The 22,643-nt window shown below is 41.9% G+C and overlaps 3 protein-coding genes across 3 annotated transcripts in view; 2 read left to right on the forward strand and 1 right to left on the reverse strand.

Moving 5' to 3' along the window:
• The first annotated feature begins 657 nt into the window (after window positions 1–657).
• On the forward strand, window positions 658–11,516 carry LOC130210085 (E3 ubiquitin-protein ligase Siah2-like). Its single transcript, XM_056440070.1, has 2 exons — window positions 658–1,362; window positions 10,968–11,516. The coding sequence occupies exons 1-2, from the start codon at window positions 964–966 to the stop codon at window positions 11,514–11,516; spliced, it is 948 nt and encodes a 315-aa protein (XP_056296045.1). The 5' UTR covers window positions 658–963.
• Window positions 11,517–17,851: 6,335 nt separating this feature from the next.
• On the reverse strand, window positions 17,852–20,379 carry rbmx2 (RNA binding motif protein X-linked 2). Its single transcript, XM_056410894.1, has 6 exons — window positions 20,291–20,379; window positions 19,405–19,520; window positions 19,278–19,329; window positions 19,060–19,189; window positions 18,502–18,697; window positions 17,852–18,422 (listed from the first exon to the last, which is right to left on the reverse strand). The coding sequence occupies exons 1-6, from the start codon at window positions 20,293–20,295 to the stop codon at window positions 18,052–18,054; spliced, it is 870 nt and encodes a 289-aa protein (XP_056266869.1). The 5' UTR covers window positions 20,296–20,379; the 3' UTR covers window positions 17,852–18,051.
• A 200-nt stretch (window positions 20,380–20,579) lies between these two features.
• The window catches only part of ap4m1 (adaptor related protein complex 4 subunit mu 1), a 45,269-nt gene continuing 43,205 nt past the window's right edge, over window positions 20,580–22,643 (forward strand). Inside the window, 2 exon segments of the mRNA XM_056410989.1 lie at window positions 20,580–20,834; window positions 21,120–21,181. Coding sequence (XP_056266964.1) covers window positions 21,124–21,181 — 58 coding nt within the window. The 5' untranslated portion in view covers window positions 20,580–20,834; window positions 21,120–21,123.

Consider the following 22,643-nt stretch of genomic DNA (forward strand, 5'->3'; position numbering starts at 1 on the left):
ATATAGATATATGTTTTGTGGAGTGACCTTGACGATGTCTGAAGGTTCATTGAGCCAACCTGCCAACTCCCCTGAAACTCCAGGGAGAGCTTTTCATTGGCCGTGGTCCGGATTGAGCCCGCCAACAGGAACCGGGTCAGGAGCCAAAGTTTTACTTGAGGACTCTATACAAGGGGTCTTCATCGCTATTCAGGCCAAGGACCCCCAAACAGACGGAGAGACAGAGCAGGGCCCCCCTTCTATATATATATAGTTATATTTTATGCAATATATATACTGTAAATGTATATTTTATATACATCTATATATATTTTATATGTTTATTATGTATGTATATATAATATAAATATATATTATAGATGTATATAATATATATAAAGTATGTATATTAGATGTATAACATTTGGGTATATTATATATTTACATATATATAAAACATATTTGTATATAATATGTATATAAATACAAATATATGTATATATATTATATATGTATTATACATATATGTTTTATATATTTTATAATATATATGATTATAACTATGACTTATCTGATAATTACTTTTAAAATATGTACTTTTATGATCTACCTCTTTAATAATAATAATTACTTTATGTCTCATAATTATAATGAATGGCTGATATGGGCAGATTTATATTATATCTCTCTTTATTTATTTTAATAAATGTATGTATTATGAAAGTTTTCGTCTTTCCTGGAAACAAACACCGTCGCTGCCAGCCGTTACGTAAGAACACGACTCCCCTCTCTGATTGGCCGAGCGCCCCTGTCACTCTGCGACGCGCCGTCCAATGGGAGCGCGAGGCAGGCGATACGAACTGGCAGCCGCCATGTTGTATCCCCGGGGTCCAGGAGGAGCGTCGTCCCGGTAGTAAACACGGTCGATGACGTTGACCGCGCGCAGGACTCTTCACGGGGGGAAACGGACCGCAGCTGGAAGCCATGAGCCGCCCGTCCTCAGCCGGGGCCGGAGCCGGAGGTGGAGGACTCGGAGCCGGTAAAGCAGGCGGAGGAAAGCACGGGGGAGCCGGAGGAGCCGCCGCCGCTGCTTGTGCGGCGGCGGCCGGAGGCGGAGGAGTGAGCTCCGGGTCCGCCGCCGCTCCCGTGTCCCTGGCCCTCGGCCTGCCCGGGCAATCACCGGAGCTCACGGCGCTGTTCGAGTGCCCGGTGTGCTTCGACTACGTGCTGCCGCCCATCCTGCAGTGCCAGGCGGGCCACCTGGTCTGCAACCAGTGCCGCCAGAAGCTGAGCTGCTGCCCGACCTGCCGAGGCCCGCTGACCCCCAGCATCCGGAACCTGGCCATGGAGAAGGTGGCGTCCACGCTGCCGTTCCCCTGCAAGGTACGCGCGCCGCGGGCACGCGCTCACAGCGACACGCGCACTTTCCACTCGACTTCCTCGTTCTGCGACACAGCGGTGTGTGTGTGCGCGTGCGTGCGTGTGTTTGTCAACATCCTGCTGGTTCATGAGTTTTATAATTAATAACTTTATTTAACCGAAGTACACGTTCTTTCACGTTGTACTTTCTACTGTACTACATGTAGAGGAACATGTACTCTTTATTATACTACATGTAGAGGTACATGTACTCTTTATTATACTACATGTAGAGGAACATGTACTCTTTATTATACTACATGTAGAGGTACATGTACTCTTTATTATACTACATGTAGAGGAACATGTGCTCTTTATTATACTACATGTAGAGGAACATGTACTCTTTATTATACTACATGTAGAGGTACATGTACTCTTTATTATACTACATGTAGAGGTACATGTACTCTTTATTATACGACATGTAGAGGAACATGTACTCTTTATTATACTACATGTAGAGGAACATGTACTCTTTATTATACTACATGTAGAGGTACATGTACTCTTTATTATACGACATGTAGAGGAACATGTACTCTTTATTATACTACATGTAGAGGTACATGTGCTCTTTATTATACTACATGTAGAGGTACATGTACTCTTTATTATACTACATGTAGAGGAACATGTGCTCTTTATTATACTACATGTAGAGGAACATGTACTCTTTATTATACTACATGTAGAGGTACATGTACTCTTTATTATACGACATGTAGAGGAACATGTACTCTTTATTATACTACATGTAGAGGTACATGTACTATTTATTATACTACATGTAGAGGTACATGTAATCTTTATTTACTCTTCAGAGGTACATGTACTCTTTATTATACTACATGTAGAGGTACATGTACTCTTTATTATACGACATGTAGAGGAACATGTACTCTTTATTATACGACATGTAGAGGTACATGTGCTCTTTATTATACAACATGTAGAGGTACATGTACTCTTTATTATACGACATGTAGAGGTACATGTACTCTTTATTATACGACATGTAGAGGTACATGTACTCTTTATTATACTACATGTAGAGGTACATGTGCTCTTTATTATACTACATGTAGAGGTACATGTACTCTTTATTATACTACATGTAGAGGTACATGTACTCTTTATTATACTACATGTAGAGGTACATGTACTATTTATTATACTACATGTAGAGGTACATGTACTCTTTATTATACGACATGTAGAGGAACATGTGCTCTTTATTATACTACATGTAGAGGAACATGTACTCTTTATTATACGACATGTAGAGGTACATGTACTCTTTATTATACAACATGTAGAGGTACATGTACTCTTTATTTACTCTTCAGAGGAACATGTACTCTTTATTATACGACATGTAGAGGTACATGTGCTCTTTATTATACTACATGTAGAGGTACATGTACTCTTTATTATACTACATGTAGAGGTACATGTACTCTTTATTATACAAAATGTAGAGGTACATGTAATCTTTATTATACGACATGTAGAGGTACATGTACTCTTTATTATACAACATGTAGAGGTACATGTACTCTTTATTTACTCTTCAGAGGAACATGTACTCTTTATTATACGACATGTAGAGGTACATGTACTCTTTATTATACAACATGTAGAGGTACATGTAATCTTTATTATACGACATGTAGAGGTACATGTACTCTTTATTATACAACATGTAGAGGTACATGTACTCTTTATTTACTCTTCAGAGGTACATGTACTCTTTATTATACGACATGTAGAGGTACATGTACTCTTTATTATACAACATGTAGAGGTACATGTACTCTTTATTTACTCTTCAGAGGTACATGTACTCTTTATTATACTACATGTAGAGGTACATGTAATCTTTATTATACGACATGTAGAGGTACATGTACTCTTTATTATACTACATGTAGAGGAACATGTACTCTTTATTTACTCTTCAGAGGTACATGTGCTCTTTATTATACGACATGTAGAGGTACATGTGCTCTTTATTATACGACATGTAGAGGAACATGTACTCTTTATTATACGACATGTAGAGGTACATGTGCTCTTTATTATACGACATGTAGAGGAACATGTACTCTTTATTATACGACATGTAGAGGTACATGTGCTCTTTATTATACTACATGTAGAGGTACATGTACTCTTTATTATATGACATGTAGAGGTACATGTGCTCTTTATTATACAACATGTAGAGGTACATGTGCTCTTTATTATACGACATGTAGAGGAACATGTACTCTTTATTATACGACATGTAGAGGTACATGTGCTCTTTATTATACAACATGTAGAGGTACATGTACTCTTTATTATACGACATGTAGAGGTACATGTACTCTTTATTATACTACATGTACTCTTTATTTACTCTTCAGAGGTACATGTACTCTTTATTATACGACATGTAGAGGTACATGTACTCTTTATTATACAACATGTAGAGGTACATGTACTCTTTATTTACTCTTCAGAGGTACATGTACTCTTTATTATACTACATGTAGAGGTACATGTAATCTTTATTATACGACATGTAGAGGTACATGTACTCTTTATTATACTACATGTAGAGGTACATGTACTCTTTATTATACTACATGTAGAGGTACATGTACTCTTTATTATACGACATGTAGAGGTACATGTGCTCTTTATTATACTACATGTAGAGGTACATGTACTCTTTATTATACTACATGTAGAGGTACATGTACTCTTTATTATACTACATGTAGAGGTACATGTGCTCTTTATTATACGACATGTAGAGGTACATGTACTCTTTATTATACGACATGTAGAGGAACATGTACTCTTTATTATACGACATGTAGAGGAACATGTGCTCTTTATTATACGACATGTAGAGGAACATGTACTCTTTATTATACGACATGTAGAGGAACATGTACTCTTTATTATACTACATGTAGAGGTACATGTGCTCTTTATTATACTACATGTAGAGGTACATGTGCTCTTTATTATACTACATGTAGAGGTACATGTGCTCTTTATTATACAACATGTAGAGGAACATGTACTCTTTATTATACGACATGTAGAGGAACATGTGCTCTTTATTATACGACATGTAGAGGAACATGTGCTCTTTATTATACGACATGTAGAGGAACATGTACTCTTTATTATACTACATGTAGAGGTACATGTGCTCTTTATTATACGACATGTAGAGGTACATGTGCTCTTTATTATACTACATGTAGAGGTACATGTACTCTTTATTATACTACATGTAGAGGTACATGTGCTCTTTATTATACGACATGTAGAGGTACATGTACTCTTTATTATACTACATGTAGAGGTACATGTGCTCTTTATTATACGACATGTAGAGGTACATGTGCTCTTTATTATACTACATGTAGAGGTACATGTGCTCTTTATTATACTACATGTAGAGGTACATGTGATCTTTATTATACTACATGTAGAGGTACATGTGCTCTTTATTATACTACATGTAGAGGTACATGTACTCTTTATTATACTACATGTAGAGGTACATGTACTCTTTATTATACTACATGTAGAGGTACATGTGCTCTTTATTATACTACATGTAGAGGTACATGTACTCTTTATTATACTACATGTAGAGGTACATGTAATCTTTATTATACGACATGTAGAGGTACATGTGCTCTTTATTATACAACATGTAGAGGTACATGTGCTCTTTATTATACAACATGTAGAGGTACATGTACTCTTTATTATACAACATGTAGAGTTACATGTACTCTTTATTTACTCTTCAGAGGTACATGTACTCTTTATTATACTACATGTAGAGGTACATGTACTCTTTATTATACAACATGTAGAGGTACATGTGCTCTTTATTATACTACATGTAGAGGTACATGTGCTCTTTATTATACGACATGTAGAGGTACATGTGCTCTTTATTATACGACATGTAGAGGTACATGTGTCTTTATTATACTACATGTAGAGGTACATGTGCTCTTTATTATACGACATGTAGAGGTACATGTGCTCTTTATTATACGACATGTAGAGGTACATGTGCTCTTTATTATACGACATGTAGAGGTACATGTGCTCTTTATTATACGACATGTATAGGTACATGTACTCTTTATTATACAACATGTAGAGTTACATGTACTCTTTATTTACTCTTCAGAGGTACATGTACTCTTTATTATACTACATGTAGAGGTACATGTACTCTTTATTATACAACATGTAGAGGTACATGTGCTCTTTATTATACTACATGTAGAGGTACATGTGCTCTTTATTATACGACATGTAGAGGTACATGTGCTCTTTATTATACGACATGTAGAGGTACATGTGCTCTTTATTATACGACATGTAGAGGTACATGTGCTCTTTATTATACGACATGTAGAGGTACATGTACTCTTTATTATACTACATGTAGAGGTACATGTAATCTTTATTATACGACATGTAGAGGAACATGTACTCTTTATTATACGACATGTAGAGGAACATGTACTCTTTATTATACTACATGTAGAGGTACATGTACTCTTTATTATACTACATGTAGAGGTACATGTGCTCTTTATTATACGACATGTAGAGGTACATGTGCTCTTTATTATACTACATGTAGAGGTACATGTGCTCTTTATTATACTACATGTAGAGGTACATGTGCTCTTTATTATACTACATGTAGAGGTACATGTGCTCTTTATTATACGACATGTAGAGGTACATGTGCTCTTTATTATACGACATGTAGAGGTACATGTGCTCTTTATTATACTACATGTAGAGGTACATGTGCTCTTTATTATACTACATGTAGAGGTACATGTGCTCTTTATTATACTACATGTAGAGGTACATGTAATCTTTATTATACGACATGTAGAGGTACATGTGCTCTTTATTATACGACATGTAGAGGTACATGTGCTCTTTATTATACGACATGTAGAGGTACATGTGCTCTTTATTATACAACATGTAGAGATACATGTACTCTTTATTATACAACATGTAGAGGTACATGTGCTCTTTATTATACGACATGTAGAGGAACATGTACTCTTTATTATACGACATGTAGAGGTACATGTACTCTTTATTTACTCTTCAGAGGTACATGTACTCTTTATTATACTACATGTAGAGGTACATGTACTCTTTATTATACAACATGTAGAGGTACATGTGCTCTTTATTATACAACATGTAGAGGTACATGTGCTCTTTATTATACGACATGTAGAGGAACATGTACTCTTTATTATACGACATGTAGAGGTACATGTGCTCTTTATTATACGACATGTAGAGGTACATGTGCTCTTTATTATACGACATGTAGAGGTACATGTACTCTTTATTTACTCTTCAGAGGTACATGATGTACTGCAGTCGTTAGTGTCTAGTTTCGTGGTAGTTCAGTGACCGTGTTTACATGCATTTGAATAACTGGCTTAGTCGGACTGAAATCTAATGATCCGTTTCATGTCAACATGTTCGACTGTGCGGTCCGACTACGATCCGATTAACACCCTGGATAACTCGATCCGATCCGGTTGATAATTCGACTATCGCGGCATGTAACGGTGAATTGGATTAGGAACTGGACTTTGCGTCTTTGCGCATGCTTGAGATCCCGCCGCCCTCCTCCCTCCCTCCCTCCCTCCCTCCCATGTCGTGACCCGGAAGTCGAAAGAGACGATAAGTTGTCACTGCCGGGAGCCTGGCCGGCAGAAAACAAACAAACAACGCTCTGGAGAACACAAGAGCCACCACACATGTCTGGACCGAAGAGCAGACAGAATAGTAGAGGGATGTAGCTTCGCCTTGCTCTCTGTTCGCCATTTTTCTCTAAATGTTGATGTTGTTGTTGTTGGTAGTGGTGAAGAGGTCAAGCGGAAATGGCTATCACCACGAGTTGTAATGAAAACAGCGCCACCTATCGTATCGGATATGACATGCTTTCGGCCAATGATTCTAATCACTCACTGCATGTATATTGGGATAACAGCAGATCCCCCAAAAGATAGCAGAGTCCGACTAAAGCAAGATTAGAATGATACCATCATGTAAATGCACTGAGTGTGTACTAGTACCTCTCCCACAGTGATGAGCTCATTGATCAGCTGCTGGTGTTTCTGTTCAGGTCGTCATGGTGACGGCTTCCTGTGTGAAACAGTTAAGAAGCTAAATATTATAATATATTCTTCAATAAAACAGATTTCATATTCATCATTGAAAGGATTTAAAATCAGATAAATGAGTAAATCATTTAATGAGCTGCATTATCTTTTAACGTTCACCTTTAATACCAACAGGAAGTGACAACAACACGCTCTACTAGAATAACGTTTATTGATATATCAATTTGTTTTACAAGGTAATGTGCTTTGCACCTAAACACTAAATATATACACATATATATTAGGGCTGCAACTAATGATTATTTTGATAATCGATTAATCTGTTGATTATTTTTTCGATTAATCGGATAAAAAAACAAAAACACTGTAATTTTCAACCCTTTATTCAAAACAGGGTCCGTACGGTCATGGAAAACCTGGAAAAGACATGGCATTTTAAATGGCTATTAGCCGGCCTAGAAAAGTAATTGAAAAAAATAAAATCCCAAAATGTTTGGAAAAGTAATGCAAATGTGTTTTATTCAAATGTTAATTTACACGGAATATATACGGTATGCTTTGGAATTCTCATTGTTAGTTTAAATACTCCATCTTCTCACTTTGTCACGTATAGACAGAGTTTTCACAAAATGTTTAATCATGGAAATTTGGTTTAAAGTTCTGGAAAGGTCCTGGAGACCCACTGGTCACCATGGTGATGAACCTGTTCATTGGTCATGAGGATGAACCTGTTCATTGGTCATGTGGATGAACCTGTTCATTGGTCATGAGGATGAACCTGTTCATTGGTCATGTGGATGAACCTGTTCATTGGTCATGAGGATGAACCTGTTCATTGGTCATGAGGATGAACCTGTTCATTGGTCATGAGGATGAACCTGTTCATTGGTCATGAGGATGAACCTGTTCATTGGTCATGTGATGAACCTGTTCATTGGTCATGAGGATGAACCTGTTCATTGGTCATGAGGATGAACCTGTTCATTGGTCATGTGGATGAACCTGTTCATTGGTCATGAGGATGAACCTGTTCATTGGTCATGTGGATGAACCTGTTCATTGGTCATGAGGATGAACCTGTTCATTGGTCATGTGGATGAACCTGTTCATTGGTCATGTGGATGAACCTGTTCATTGGTCATGTGGATGAACCTGTTCATTGGTCATGTAGATGAACCTGTTCATTGGTCATGAGGATGAACCTGTTCATTGGTCATGAGGATGAACCTGTTCATTGGTCATGTGGATGAACCTGTTCATTGGTCATGTGGATGAAGAGCCAATTAGATTCACTAACGGAGGAGCAGCTCAGAGCTGATTGGCTCTCACAAGGCAGCATTATGGTCTGTCCTCTCTCCGCTCTGGTTTCTCCTGCTCCGCTCTGCTCTCAACTCAACTTTTATCGATTTTATCGATTCGTTGTTGCAGCCCTAATATATATGTGTATATATATTAGGGCTGCAACAACGAATCGATAAAAATCGATTATTAAAATAGTTGGCAACGAATTTCATTATCGATTCGTTGTGTTGCGCGATTATTACGGCGCTCAATAAGTCACGGAGTATAAACAAAGTTGAGTTGAGCGCAGAGCGGCGCTGGAGAAACCAGAGCGGAGAGATAGACGGAACACTGCGTTGTGAGAGCCAATCAGCGCTGAGCTGCTCCTCTGTTGATGAATCTAATTGGCTGCTGCTGCTCACGTGGCGCTGGATGCGGAAGTCCTTCACGTAGTCGGAGACATTCACGGAGCTGAGTGCGCCTCCGGGTGACGACATGACTCCAGACACCAGGGCGCTACATGTCACCACGTGTGTGGCATTTCCACAAGAGGATAATGTAGAAAACGTGGTTATTTATTCCATGGCGGATAGCGGGAAATATTTTTCCACGGAGAAAGGCAACGGAGATAAGCCACGCCCCCACTCGCTGTGAGCGCTGCGCGTGCAGACAACATTTAACGGAGCGGAGCAGCGCGTGCGCTCTGATCGCTCTTTTAATGAAGTATCGACACTAAAAATATGCTAAATCACATCGTGTTTAACGTACGGGTACTTTGTTAGCATCGCTACACCGTGCAGCGTGACAGCAGCAGATGTAGCGGACTAACATTCAAGCTAACCTAACTTCCCAAACGCTGTGGACATCTGAACGCTGATTGGCCGAGACGCGACACGTCCCATCAAAGATGTTTTATTGCGAAGAGCACCACTTCACATTTTTTCCGCGTCTCACTGCAATCTCAACGGCAGCGGGCCAGGTGAACACAAGAATAAATCGGAACACGTCTCTGATATTGTTCAGGGGGCGGAGCCACATGGGGACCACTGCTCAGGAGAGGAGAGCTGTCAGTCTGTTTGTGACGGTTCATCACCATGGTGACCAATGAACAGGTTCATCCACATGCTGACCAGTGGGTCTCCAGGACCTTTCCATGACTTTCCATGATTAAACATTTTGTGAACTTTCTATACGTGACAAAGTGAGAAGATGTAGTATTTAAAATAACAATGAGAATTCCAAAGCATACCGTATATATACCGTGTAAATTAACATTTGAATAAAACAAATTTACATTACTTTTCCAAATATTTTGGGATTTTATTTTTTTCTATTACTTCTCTAGACCTGCTAATAGCCATTTAAAAATTCCATGACTTTTCCAGGTTTTCCATGACTGTACGGACCCTGTTTTGAATAAAGGGTTGAAAATTAAAGTTTTTTTGTTTTTTTATCCGATTAATCGATAAAATAATCAACCGATTAATCGATTATCAAAATAATCGTTAGTTGCAGCCCTAATATATATATATATATATATATATGTGTATTTCTCTCATCAGAAGAACTCTGTCCCTAATTATACTATTATATTATAAACATTAAGCTTTGATATACTTTGAAATATATTATATATACATATAATATATGTATATTATGTGTGTGTATATATATATATATACACATGTTAATGCATATTGTTTATTTTATATAAATATACTGTGTATATATAGTATATGTATATTTTATATATATATGTGTAGTAACATCCTTCGACCACGAGGGGGAGCTCCTCTCGTTTTATCACTGCCGTTAAATCCTTAGAAGAGACATCACAACAGGAGGAGGTGTGTGATGGGAGGAGGAGGTGTGTGATGGGGGGAGGAGGAGGTGTGTGATGGAGGAGGGGGGCGATACTCTCCTTTTATTCTATCTCAGCTTTCTCCCAACCGTGTGTGTCTTAACACATGAAGCATAGACTTCTATACAACCAGAGGAGTCGCCCCCTGGTGGTCAGGAGGGAGAATGCAGCTGTAACACGTGAAGCAGAGACTTCTATACAACCAGTCCTCGTCTCGTCCCCAGTACTCGTCGGCCGGCTGCCTGCTGTCGCTGCACCACAGTGAGAAGCCGGAGCACGAGGAGGTGTGTGAGTTCCGTCCGTACACCTGTCCGTGTCCCGGGGCCACCTGCAAGTGGCACGGAGCCCTGGAGGCCGTGATGCCTCACCTGATGCACGCCCACAAGTCCATCACCACGCTGCAGGTACTGACGACTCTCCTTCAACGACTCACCTTCAACGACTCACTTTCAACGACTCACCTTCAACGACTCACCTTCAACGACTCACCTGTAATGACTCACCTTCAACGACTCACTTTCAACGACTCACCTTCAACGAGTATCCTTCAACGACTCAACTGTAATGACTCACCTTCAACGACTCACTTTCAACGAGTCTCCTTCAACGACTCACCTTCAACGACTCACCTTCAACGACTCACTTTCAACGACTCCTTCAACGACTCACTTTCAACGACTCACCTTCAACGACTCACTTTCAACGACTCACCTTCAACGACTCACTTTCAACGACTCACCTTCAACTGGTCTCTTTCAACGACACACCTGTAATGACTCACCTTCAACGACTCACCTTCAACGACTCACTTTCAACGACTCACTTTCAACGACTCACCTTCAACGAGTCTCCTTCAACGACTCACCTGTAATGACTCACCTTCAATGACTCACCTGTAATGACTCACCTTCAATGACTCACCTTCAACGACTCACCTGTAATGACTCACCTGTAATGACTCACCTTCAACGACTCTCCTTCAATGACTCACTTTCAATGACTCACTTTCAACGACTCAACTTCAACGACTCACTTTCAATGACTCTCCTTCAACGACTCACCTGTAATGACTCACCTTCAATGACTCACCTTCAATGACTCACTTTCAACGACTCACTTAAATTACTCGCTTCGATGACTCGCCTGTAATGACTCACTGATGACTCACTGTGATGACTCACTTCAATGACTCACCTGTGATGACTCACTTTAATGATTCGCTTCAATGACTCACCTTCAATGACTCACTTTCAATGACTCTCCTTCAATGACTCACTTTCAACGACTCAACTTCAACGACTCACTTTCAATGACTCTCCTTCAACGACTCACCTGTAATGACTCACCTTCAATGACTCACTTTCAACGACTCACTTAAATTACTCGCTTCGATGACTCGCCTGTAATGACTCACTGATGACTCACTGTGATGACTCACTTCAATGACTCACTGTAATGACTCACTGTGATGACTCGCTGTACTGACTCACCTTCAATGACTCACTGTGATGACTCACCTTTAATGACTCACTGATGACTCACTGTAATGACTCAACTGGAATGACTCACTTCGATGACTGACCTTTAATGACTCACTGTGATGACTCACTGTAATGACTCACTGTGATGACTCACTGGAATGACTCAGTGATGACTCACCTGTAATGACTCAGTGATGACTCACCTGTAATGACTCACCTTGAATGACTCACTTTGATGACTAACCTTTGATGACTCACTGTAATGACTCACTTCGATGACTCACTTCGATGACTGTGATGACTCACTGTAATGACTCACCTTTAATGACTCAGTGATGACTCACTTCGATGACTGACCTTTAATGACTCACTTCGATGACTGACCTTTAATGACTCACTGTAATGACTGACCTTTAATGACTCACTGTAATGACTCACTGTGATGACTGACCTTTAATGACTCACTGTGATGACTCACTAATGACTCACTGTGATGACTGACCTTTAATGACTCACTGTGATGACTCACTAATGACTCACTGATGACTCACTTCGATGACTGACCTGTAATGACTCACTGTGATTACTGACCTTTCATGACTCACTTCGATGACTCACTTTAATGACTCACTGTGATGACTCACTTTAATGACTCACTGTGATGACTCACTGTGATGACTGACCTTTAATGACTCACTGTGATGACTCACTGTAATGACTCACTGTGATGACTGACCTTTAATGACTCACTGTGATGACTGACCTTTAATGACTCACTGTAATGACTGACCTGTAATGACTCACTGTAATGACTGACCTGTAATGACTCACTGTGATGACTCACTGTGATGACTGACCTTTAATGACTCACTGTGATGACTCACTGTGATGACTGACCTTTCATGACTCACTTCGATGACTCACTGTGATGACTCACTGTGATGACTCGCTGTAATGACTCACCTGTAATGACTCACTGTGATGACTGACCTTTAATGACTCACTTCGATGACTCACTTTAATGACTCACTGTGATGACTCACTTTAATGACTCACTGTGATGACTCACTGTGATGACTGACCTTTAATGACTCACTGTGATGACTCACTGTAATGACTCACTGTGATGACTGACCTTTAATGACTCACTGTGATGACTGACCTTTAATGACTCACTGTGATGACTCACTTTAATGACTCACTGTGATGACTCATGACTGACCTTTAATGACTCACTGTGATGACTCACTTTGATGACTCACTGTGATGACTCACTGTGATGACTCACTGTGATGACTGACCTGTAATGACTGACCTGTAATGACTCACTGTGATGACTGACCTGTGATGACTCACTGTGATGACTCACTGTGATGACTCACTGTGATGACTGACCTGTGATGACTCACTGTGATGACTCACTGTAATGACTCACTGTAATGACTCACTGTAATGACTCACTGTGATGACTGACCTGTAATGACTCACTGTGATGACTGACCTGTAATGACTCACCTGTGATGACTCACCTGTAATGACTCACCTTGAATGACTCACTGTAATGACTCACTTCGATGACTCACTTCGATGACTGTGATGACTCACTGTAATGACTCACCTTTAATGACTCAGTGATGACTCACTTCGATGACTGACCTTTAATGACTCACTTCGATGACTGACCTTTAATGACTCACTGTAATGACTGACCTTTAATGACTCACTGTGATGACTGACCTTTAATGACTCACTGTGATGACTCACTAATGACTCACTGTGATGACTCACTAATGACTCACTGATGACTCACTTCGATGACTGACCTTTAATGACTCACTGTAATGACTGACCTGTAATGACTCACTGTGATTACTGACCTTTCATGACTCAACTGTAATGACTCACTGTGATGACTCGCTGTAATGACTCACCTGTAATGACTCACTGTGATGACTGACCTTTAATGACTCACTTTAATGACTCACTGTGATGACTCACTTTAATGACTCACTGTGATGACTCACTGTGATGACTGACCTTTAATGACTCACTGTGATGACTCACTGTGATGACTCACTTTGATGACTCACTGTAATGACTCACTGTGATGACTGACCTTTAATGACTCACTGTGATGACTGACCTTTAATGACTCACTGTGATGACTCACTTTAATGACTCACTGTGATGACTCATGACTGACCTTTAATGACTCACTGTGATGACTCACTTTAATGACTCACTGTGATGACTCACTTTGATGACTCACTGTGATGACTCACTGTGATGACTCACTGTGATGACTGACCTGTAATGACTGACCTGTAATGACTCACTGTGATGACTGACCTGTGATGACTCACTGTGATGACTCACTGTGATGACTCACTGTGATGACTCACTGTGATGACTGACCTGTGATGACTCACTGTGATGACTCACTGTGATGACTGACCTGTGATGACTCACTGTAATGACTCACTGTAATGACTCACTGTGATGACTGACCTGTAATGACTGACCTGTGATGACTCACTGTGATGACTCACTGTAATGACTCACTGTAATGACTGACCTGTAATGACTCACTGCGATGACTCACTGTGATGACTCACTGTAATGACTCACTGTGATGACTCACTGTAATGACTCACTGTGATGACTCACTGTAATGACTCACTGTAATGACTCACTGTGATGACTGACCTTTAATGACTCACTGTAATGACTCACTGTGATGACTCACTGTGATGACTCACTGTGATGACTCACTGTGATGACTCACTGTGATGACTCACTGTAATGACTGACCTGTAATGACTCACTGTAATGACTCACTGTAATGACTCACTGTGATGACTCACTGTGATGACTCACTGTAATGACTCACTGTGATGACTCACTGTAATGACTCACTGTGATGACTCACTGTGATGACTCACTGTGATGACTCACTGTAATGACTGACCTGTAATGACTCACTGTGATTACTGACCTTTCATGACTCAACTGTAATGACTCACTGTGATGACTCGCTGTAATGACTCACCTGTAATGACTCACTGTGATGACTGACCTTTAATGACTCACTGTGATGACTCACTTTAATGACTCACTGTGATGACTCACTGTGATGACTGACCTTTAATGACTCACTGTGATGACTCACTGTGATGACTCACTTTGATGACTCACTGTAATGACTCACTGTGATGACTGACCTTTAATGACTCACTGTGATGACTGACCTTTAATGACTCACTGTGATGACTCACTTTAATGACTCACTGTGATGACTCGCCTTTAATGACTCACTGTGATGACTCACTTTAATGACTCACTGTGATGACTCACTTTGATGACTCACTGTGATGACTCACTGTGATGACTCACTGTGATGACTGACCTGTAATGACTGACCTCACTGTGACTCTATGACTCACTGTGACTCACTGTGACTCTATGGCTCACTGTGACTCACTGTGTGACTCACTGTGATGACTCACTGTGACTCACTGTGATGACTCACTGTAATGACTCACTGTAATGACTGACCTGTAATGACTCACTGTGATGACTCACTGTGATGACTCACTGTAATGACTCACTGTAATGACTCACTGTAATGACTGACCTGTAATGACTCACTGCGATGACTCACTGTGATGACTCACTGTAATGACTCACTGTGATGACTCACTGTAATGACTCACTGTAATGACTCACTGTGATGACTGACCTTTAATGACTCACTGTAATGACTCACTGTGATGACTCACTGTGATGACTCACTGTGATGACTCACTGTGATGACTCACTGTAATGACTGACCTGTAATGACTCACTGTAATGACTCACTGTAATGACTCACTGTGATGACTCACTGTAATGACTCACTGTAATGACTGACTCACTGTAATGACGGCCTGGTGCTGGAGAAGCAGGAGAAGTACGAGGGCCACCAGCAGTTCTTCGCCGTGGTTCTGCTCACCCGCCGCAAGCAGAAACCCGCCAGCACCGCCTGAGCTCAACGGCGCCGCCTCACCTGGGCTGCCCCGCCGCCCATCCACGGCCAGGCGGCGGCCGCCATCATGAACAGCGACTGCCTGGTGTTCGACACCTCCATCGCGCACCTGTTCGCCGACAACGGCAACCTGGGCATCAACGTCACCATCTCCATGTGCTGAGGCGAGGAAACGCCACGGCGCCCCCTGCTGGGCCGGAGGACCAACACACCCACTATGTGTGAACATATATATACATATATAGTGAGGATCACTATCGATCCTAAACCACCACGATGTGATTAGACAACAACAACAACGCAGTAATTGAAGATGCTCAGACACAATCAGCTGCTGGCAGTGAAGTCCAGCGAGTCATGTGACCTGTTCACAGCAGGTTGCTGGTTCGAATCCCTCGTGGATCCACTTTGATCTTTAATCTCGGATGAAAGCAGGAAACGTCCGTTCAGCCGCCAGCGCCTTAACTTTTTATACCGCCGACCTGCTCCTCCTCTCCTTCTCCTCCCCTTCCTGCTCCTCCTCTCCTCCTCCTGCTCCCCTTCCTCCTCCCCTTCCTGCTCCTCCTGCTCCTCCTCCCCTTCCTGCTCCTCCTCCTCCCCTTCCTCCGCTCCTGCTCCTCCTCCTCCCCTCCTACTCCGCGCCTCCTCTTCCTGCTCCTCCTCCCCCTCTCCGCTCCTCCTCTTGTTGGAGCGCTCTCGGACTCTTGCTCCTGGAGGAGAAAGGTATTTCAGAACAACCCTTGGTAGCAGCTGAAAGGAGCAACCGACTTCCCAGATACCTCTGAGCACAGACACGCCTGTGACCTTTGACCTCCACCAGTTTCCTCCGTGTTTGTTTCACTTTCTGCTGAAAACGACGACAAGCGGTACGAAGAAGACGAAACGTTGAATGAAACCACCGGACGTCCATGAAGTCATTTTGATTATTAAGAAATGGAAATAATTTAATTTGGTCACAATAGTTACAGGTGAATCTCATTAACAGATCAAACACGCAGAAAAAGGAAGAAAACGTGATTTATTGTCTCAAAATCCTTGAATGTAAATAAAAACTAAAGTCGTGTAAATTGTTGTTAAAGTAGAACGATGATGCTAACGTGCTAACAGCTCGCTAACAAAGTGAGAAGTCAGCGGCTCAGCTAACGTTTGCGATGAAGCTAACGCGTGCTCCTGTTTTATATTCATCTCTGATTCATAGCTAACGTAGCTTAGCCCAGAAGGCCATTAGCTCGCTAGCGACGGTTTTCCGTTAGCTAGCGAGCTACAGATGACGGAACATTCATGAGTTCAGCTTTTATGTCACCAGACTTGGTGTAAATAGATTGTCTTTATTGTTGTTTACTGATGTCAACAAATCTTTAAAGCTTCATTTCTTGGTATTATTTATGGTTTTAATGCGTTTCACTTGTTTTAATGTAAATGTTGTGGAAGAATTGTGTAATGTGATGAAGAGCGGATAATAAACACGGAGGAAACGTCACTTTCTACCAGATGATTTCTGATGTAAATAAAGTTACAACTTTATTTTATAAAAACGGCTCATTCATTGTAGTTGTTGGTTTTCTGACATTTTGTTGTTGATTTTGATGGAAAAAGAAAGAAATCAGAGTTCACTTTCATTTTATTGTTTACAAGAAACTACGACTCCCAGGATGCATCTCATCAAACCAGTCGGACATTTAGAACTTATATTACAAAACTACAAACACGTTTCTCTTGGGCGGCCATCTTGTTTTGTTTTTACTGACCGAGACGTAACGAGTGTCTCTCTCTCTCTCTCTCTCTCTCTCTCTCCTTCTGTCGTCATCTGTCTTGGTTCCTCCTCTCTGTTTCTCTTCTATCGTCGTCTCGATCAAACTCTCTTTTCCTCTCCTTCCTCCTGTTCCTCCTCTCCTCGTCTGTTTCCTTCCTCCTCCCATCTTCCTCTCCCTCCCTCTGTGTCTCCTTCCTCCCGTCTGTCTCCCTGCTCCTCCTCTCCTCCTCCTCTCTCACCCCGTCTCCCTCCCTCCTCCTCCTCCTCTCGTCCCCCGTCTGTCCTCCTCTCTGGTGGTACTTGTCGTAGTCGGCGTCCTCCTTCTCCTCTTTGACTCTGATGGGAGGAGGTGAGGGAGAGGAGCGACCCGCTCTCTCCTTCTTTTTCTTCTCCTTCTTCTTTCTCTTCTTTTCTTTTTTGTCTTAAGATGAGAGAGAGAGCAGAAGTAAAAATCCATCCCATAATGCTCCTCGCACAAGAGATCGAGGAAGTGACATCACCTTTTTTGGGCTTCTTCAGGGGGATAATGTACTGCTCCTCCTCCTCTTCCTCAGAGGAGGAGCAGGAGGAGGGGGGCTGGGCTGTGGGGGCGCAGCCCTGCTCCCTCAACTGCTTGGTGATGTCATCCATGTCCTCCGAGTCTTTGGGAGGCCGGTAGTCTTTAACGTGGTCCACTCGAATGGTCCGACCCTTAATCTGGACAGCGAACGCAACACGGGGCAAAAATACAATAAAAAAAATAATAATATTGAGATATATTTATATATCTATATCGATATATATGTAAATATATATTGATATATATATTTATTTCTATCAATATATATTTAGAAATATTGTTATTTTATTTATATATACATATCAATATATATTTCTAAATATATATATATTCATATATTTCTAAATATATCATATATATATATATATAGAAATATAAATATATATTTATTATATATCAATATATAAATCAATATATCTATTGAGATATATATATATATAAATATACCATTACATATTGATAGATATATATAAATACATATATTTGCCACAGCCGTCACCTTGATGCCGTTCAGGTTGTCCACCACCAGGATGGTGCTGCGCTGGTCCTCGAAGCAGATAAAGCAGAAACCTTTGGACTTCCCCGTCTTCTTGTCCCGCACCAGGTTGATGTTGACGATCTCTCCGTACCTGTCAACATGAAGTCTTACACAATAAGTATATATATATATATATATATATATATATATACACTCGTATCACAGACGGAGGGACGTACTGAGAGAAGACGCAGATGATGTCTCCCTCCGACAGCTCGTATGGAAACCCTCCTGCGGGGAACAAACACACGGTTCAGACCGGATCGTCATGGAAACGGGACGCGACCCGAAGACCCGCCGGCTCACCCACGAACACCCAGGCGCTGTCCCGGTACTCGCTGTGCCAGGAGGCCGAGTCCTTCACCCCGAGGTGAGCCTCGCGCTCGTTCAGCTCGTTGATCAGCTTCACCTTCGTCAGCGGACTGAAACACACCGGTCACCACTTTTAATCTGCACCTGAACGCACCACGCTGGCAGGTAGCAGTCAGGGCCGTCTACAACGTGAGCTCCACCTCCTCACGAGGGCACACAATAATAAGACTTCTAATTTATATAGCGCTTTTCTAGACGCTCAAAGAAGATTTGAGTTTATAAATAGTATACATATACATATATATATATTACTTATAAACTTGCATATAACTTATACAATCGAGACATAAAATAAAATACAAAATAATAAACAGACAGAATAAAACAATAACAATAATAGAAAACAAGTAATCATTGAGACATAATATAATAATATAGACAAATACGGAAAACAACAACAACCATATAACAGTACTTTAAAATAAGTATGTGAAAATAAAAGCGGCATGTGTATATGATAAACGCGTATGCGCGTGCACGTGATCGTGTATCATGTAGTTCGTGCACGTCGTATGTTTCTCCCAGAATGCATCACAACAATAGGAAGTTGCTCCATTCGTTCTAGATTTCACACTCGAGGAGAAAGTGATGAACGTTTCTTTTCTCCACACACGAACTGCTTCAATCATCCTCCAGTATGATCACAACGTTAAATAACGCGGATTAAAACTGTTCTGCGATGTTCCGACCGGGTTCTTTGTTTCCGGGAGGAGGCTCGAGGCTGCCGGTGAACACCGGGGGAGTGACGTCACTAACCATGCAATACACGTTGACTATAAACCCAAATAACTGCAACAGCGTGATGAATATGTGGACTTACTTCATGGTGGAGGACTCAGTCGGCTGCACGGGAAGGGAACCGGAAGTAAGGATTCGTCCCCCTCACTGTGGCACTTCCGGGTGAATTCCCGCCTCTTCGGCCGACGTCAATGTGACTAAATATATATATTATTGTTATAAACATTTATTAAAAGTGTATTATTCGTGGGTCATTCTGATTATTTTATGAGCTGGTTACTTAATAAGACCGTGCATATATAAACATATTTGATCTGGCAGTTCGCCGCCCGGACAGCAGGTGGCGCTGTGACGTCATCCGCCGCCGACTGACTCGGTTTGTAAACGCAGGTCGAGCTCAGCAGCTGGAACATGTTTTAATTGTGTGACGGTGGAGCTTTTAATGCTTTACTTTGCTTCTTTTATTTGTATATTTGCGTTGACCAGTTTTATTATAGACGGGTTTGTGTTAGAAAGGAACCGGAAGTGGGCTGTAATATCCCCGTTATCAGCATAAACACAGCTCTATTGACATGTCTTCATAACAACGAGCTAAAGTGAGTAGGCCTACCGGAAGTGTTCTGCAGGTAAGTAAAGCTGTCACGTGAGTGTGAGAGTAGCTGCTCTAGTTAATTACTCGTTTCTCCTAAACACGAGAATGTTACACTAACTACCAGGAGCCTGTTTGAGCTTTGAGAACGTTTGATGACGTGTGCGCATCGAATACATCCCATAATAGTGTCGTTTCCTGTGCTCGTTGCTGGTTCTAGTGATTATAAGTGTGTAATAACTAATCATAGTTTGTCAGATATCACCAGCAGGGGGCGCTACCGGCCTCTACTGAATCCTGCCTGTCTTCTTCTCTGTCTCAGCAGGATGATCTCTCAGGTCTTCATCTTGTCCTCTCAGGGAGACCACCTCATCTACAAGGACTGTATCCTCACACCTGAGACCACCACACACCTGAGACCACTACACACCTGAGACCACCACACACCTGAGACCACCACACACCTGAGACCACTACACACCTGAGACCACTACACACATGAGACCACTACACACCTGAGACCACTACACACCTGAGACCACTACATGAGACCACTACACACTGAGACCACTACACCTGAGACCACTACACACCTGAGACCACTACACCTGAGACCACACACCTGAGACCACCACACACCTGAGACCACTACACACCTGAGACCACTACACCTGAGACTACTACACATGAGACCACCACACATGAGACCACTACACACCTGAGACCACTACACCTGAGACCACTACACCTGAGACCACTACACACCTGAGACCACCACACCTGAGACCACCACACAGAGACCACTACACCACTACACCTGAGACCACTACACACCTGAGACCACTACACACCTGAGACCTACACACCTGAGACCACCACACACCTGAGACCACTACACACCTGAGACCACTACACACCTGAGACCACTACACACCTGAGACCACTACACACCTGAGACCACTACACATGAGACCACTACACACCTGAGACCACTACACACCTGAGACCACTACACACCTGAGACCACTACACACCTGAGACCACCACACACCTGAGACCACCACACACCTGAGACCACCACACACCTGAGACCACTACACACCTGAGACCACTACACACCTGAGACCACTACACCTGAGACCACTACACACCTGAGACCACTACACACCTGAGACCACTACACACCTGAGACCACTACACACCTGAGACCACTACACACCTGAGACCACTACACACCTGAGACCACTACACACCTGAGACCACCACACACAGAGACCACCACACCTGAGACCACCACACACCTGAGACCACTACACACCTGAGACCACTACACACCTGAGACCACCACACACCTGAGACCACTACACACCTGAGACCACTACACACCTGAGACCACTACACACCTGAGACCACTACACACCTGAGACCACTACACACACACACACCTGAGACCACTACACCTGAGACCACTACACACATGAGACCACTACACACATGAGACCACTACACACCTGAGACCACTACACAAATGAGACCACTACACACCTGAGACCACTACACACACCTGAGACCACCACACCTGAGACCACTACACATGAGACCTACACAACCACTACACTGAGACCACTACACCTGAGACCACTACACACCTGAGACCACTACACACCTGAGACCACCACACCTGAGACCACCACACACCTGAGACCACCACACCTGAGACCACACACAAGACCACACACACTGAGACCACCACACACCTGAGACCACCACACACCTGAGACCACCACACACCTGAGACCACTACACATGAGACCACTACACCTGAGACCACACCTGAGACCACCAC

This window comes from Pseudoliparis swirei, chromosome 3, assembly GCF_029220125.1.
Source record: "Pseudoliparis swirei isolate HS2019 ecotype Mariana Trench chromosome 3, NWPU_hadal_v1, whole genome shotgun sequence".
NCBI classification, from domain to species: domain Eukaryota; kingdom Metazoa; phylum Chordata; class Actinopteri; order Perciformes; family Liparidae; genus Pseudoliparis; species Pseudoliparis swirei.

What these genes read in the sequence shown, in the direction of transcription:
- rbmx2 (XM_056410894.1), bottom strand. An exon ending in CAGCGCCTGGGTGTTCGTGG is followed by an intron (nt 19,330 to 19,404) that starts GTGAGCCGGCGG and finishes TGTTCCCCGCAG; the next exon opens with GAGGGTTTCCATACGAGCTG. An exon ending in ATCATCTGCGTCTTCTCTCA is followed by an intron (nt 19,190 to 19,277) that starts GTACGTCCCTCC and finishes TCATGTTGACAG; the next exon opens with GTACGGAGAGATCGTCAACA.
- LOC130210085 (XM_056440070.1), top strand. Translation starts at nt 964, where the DNA reads ATGAGCCGCCCGTCCTCAGCCGGGGCCGGAGCCGGAGGTGGAGGACTC. An exon ending in CGCTGCCGTTCCCCTGCAAG is followed by an intron (nt 1,363 to 10,967) that starts GTACGCGCGCCG and finishes TCTCGTCCCCAG; the next exon opens with TACTCGTCGGCCGGCTGCCT.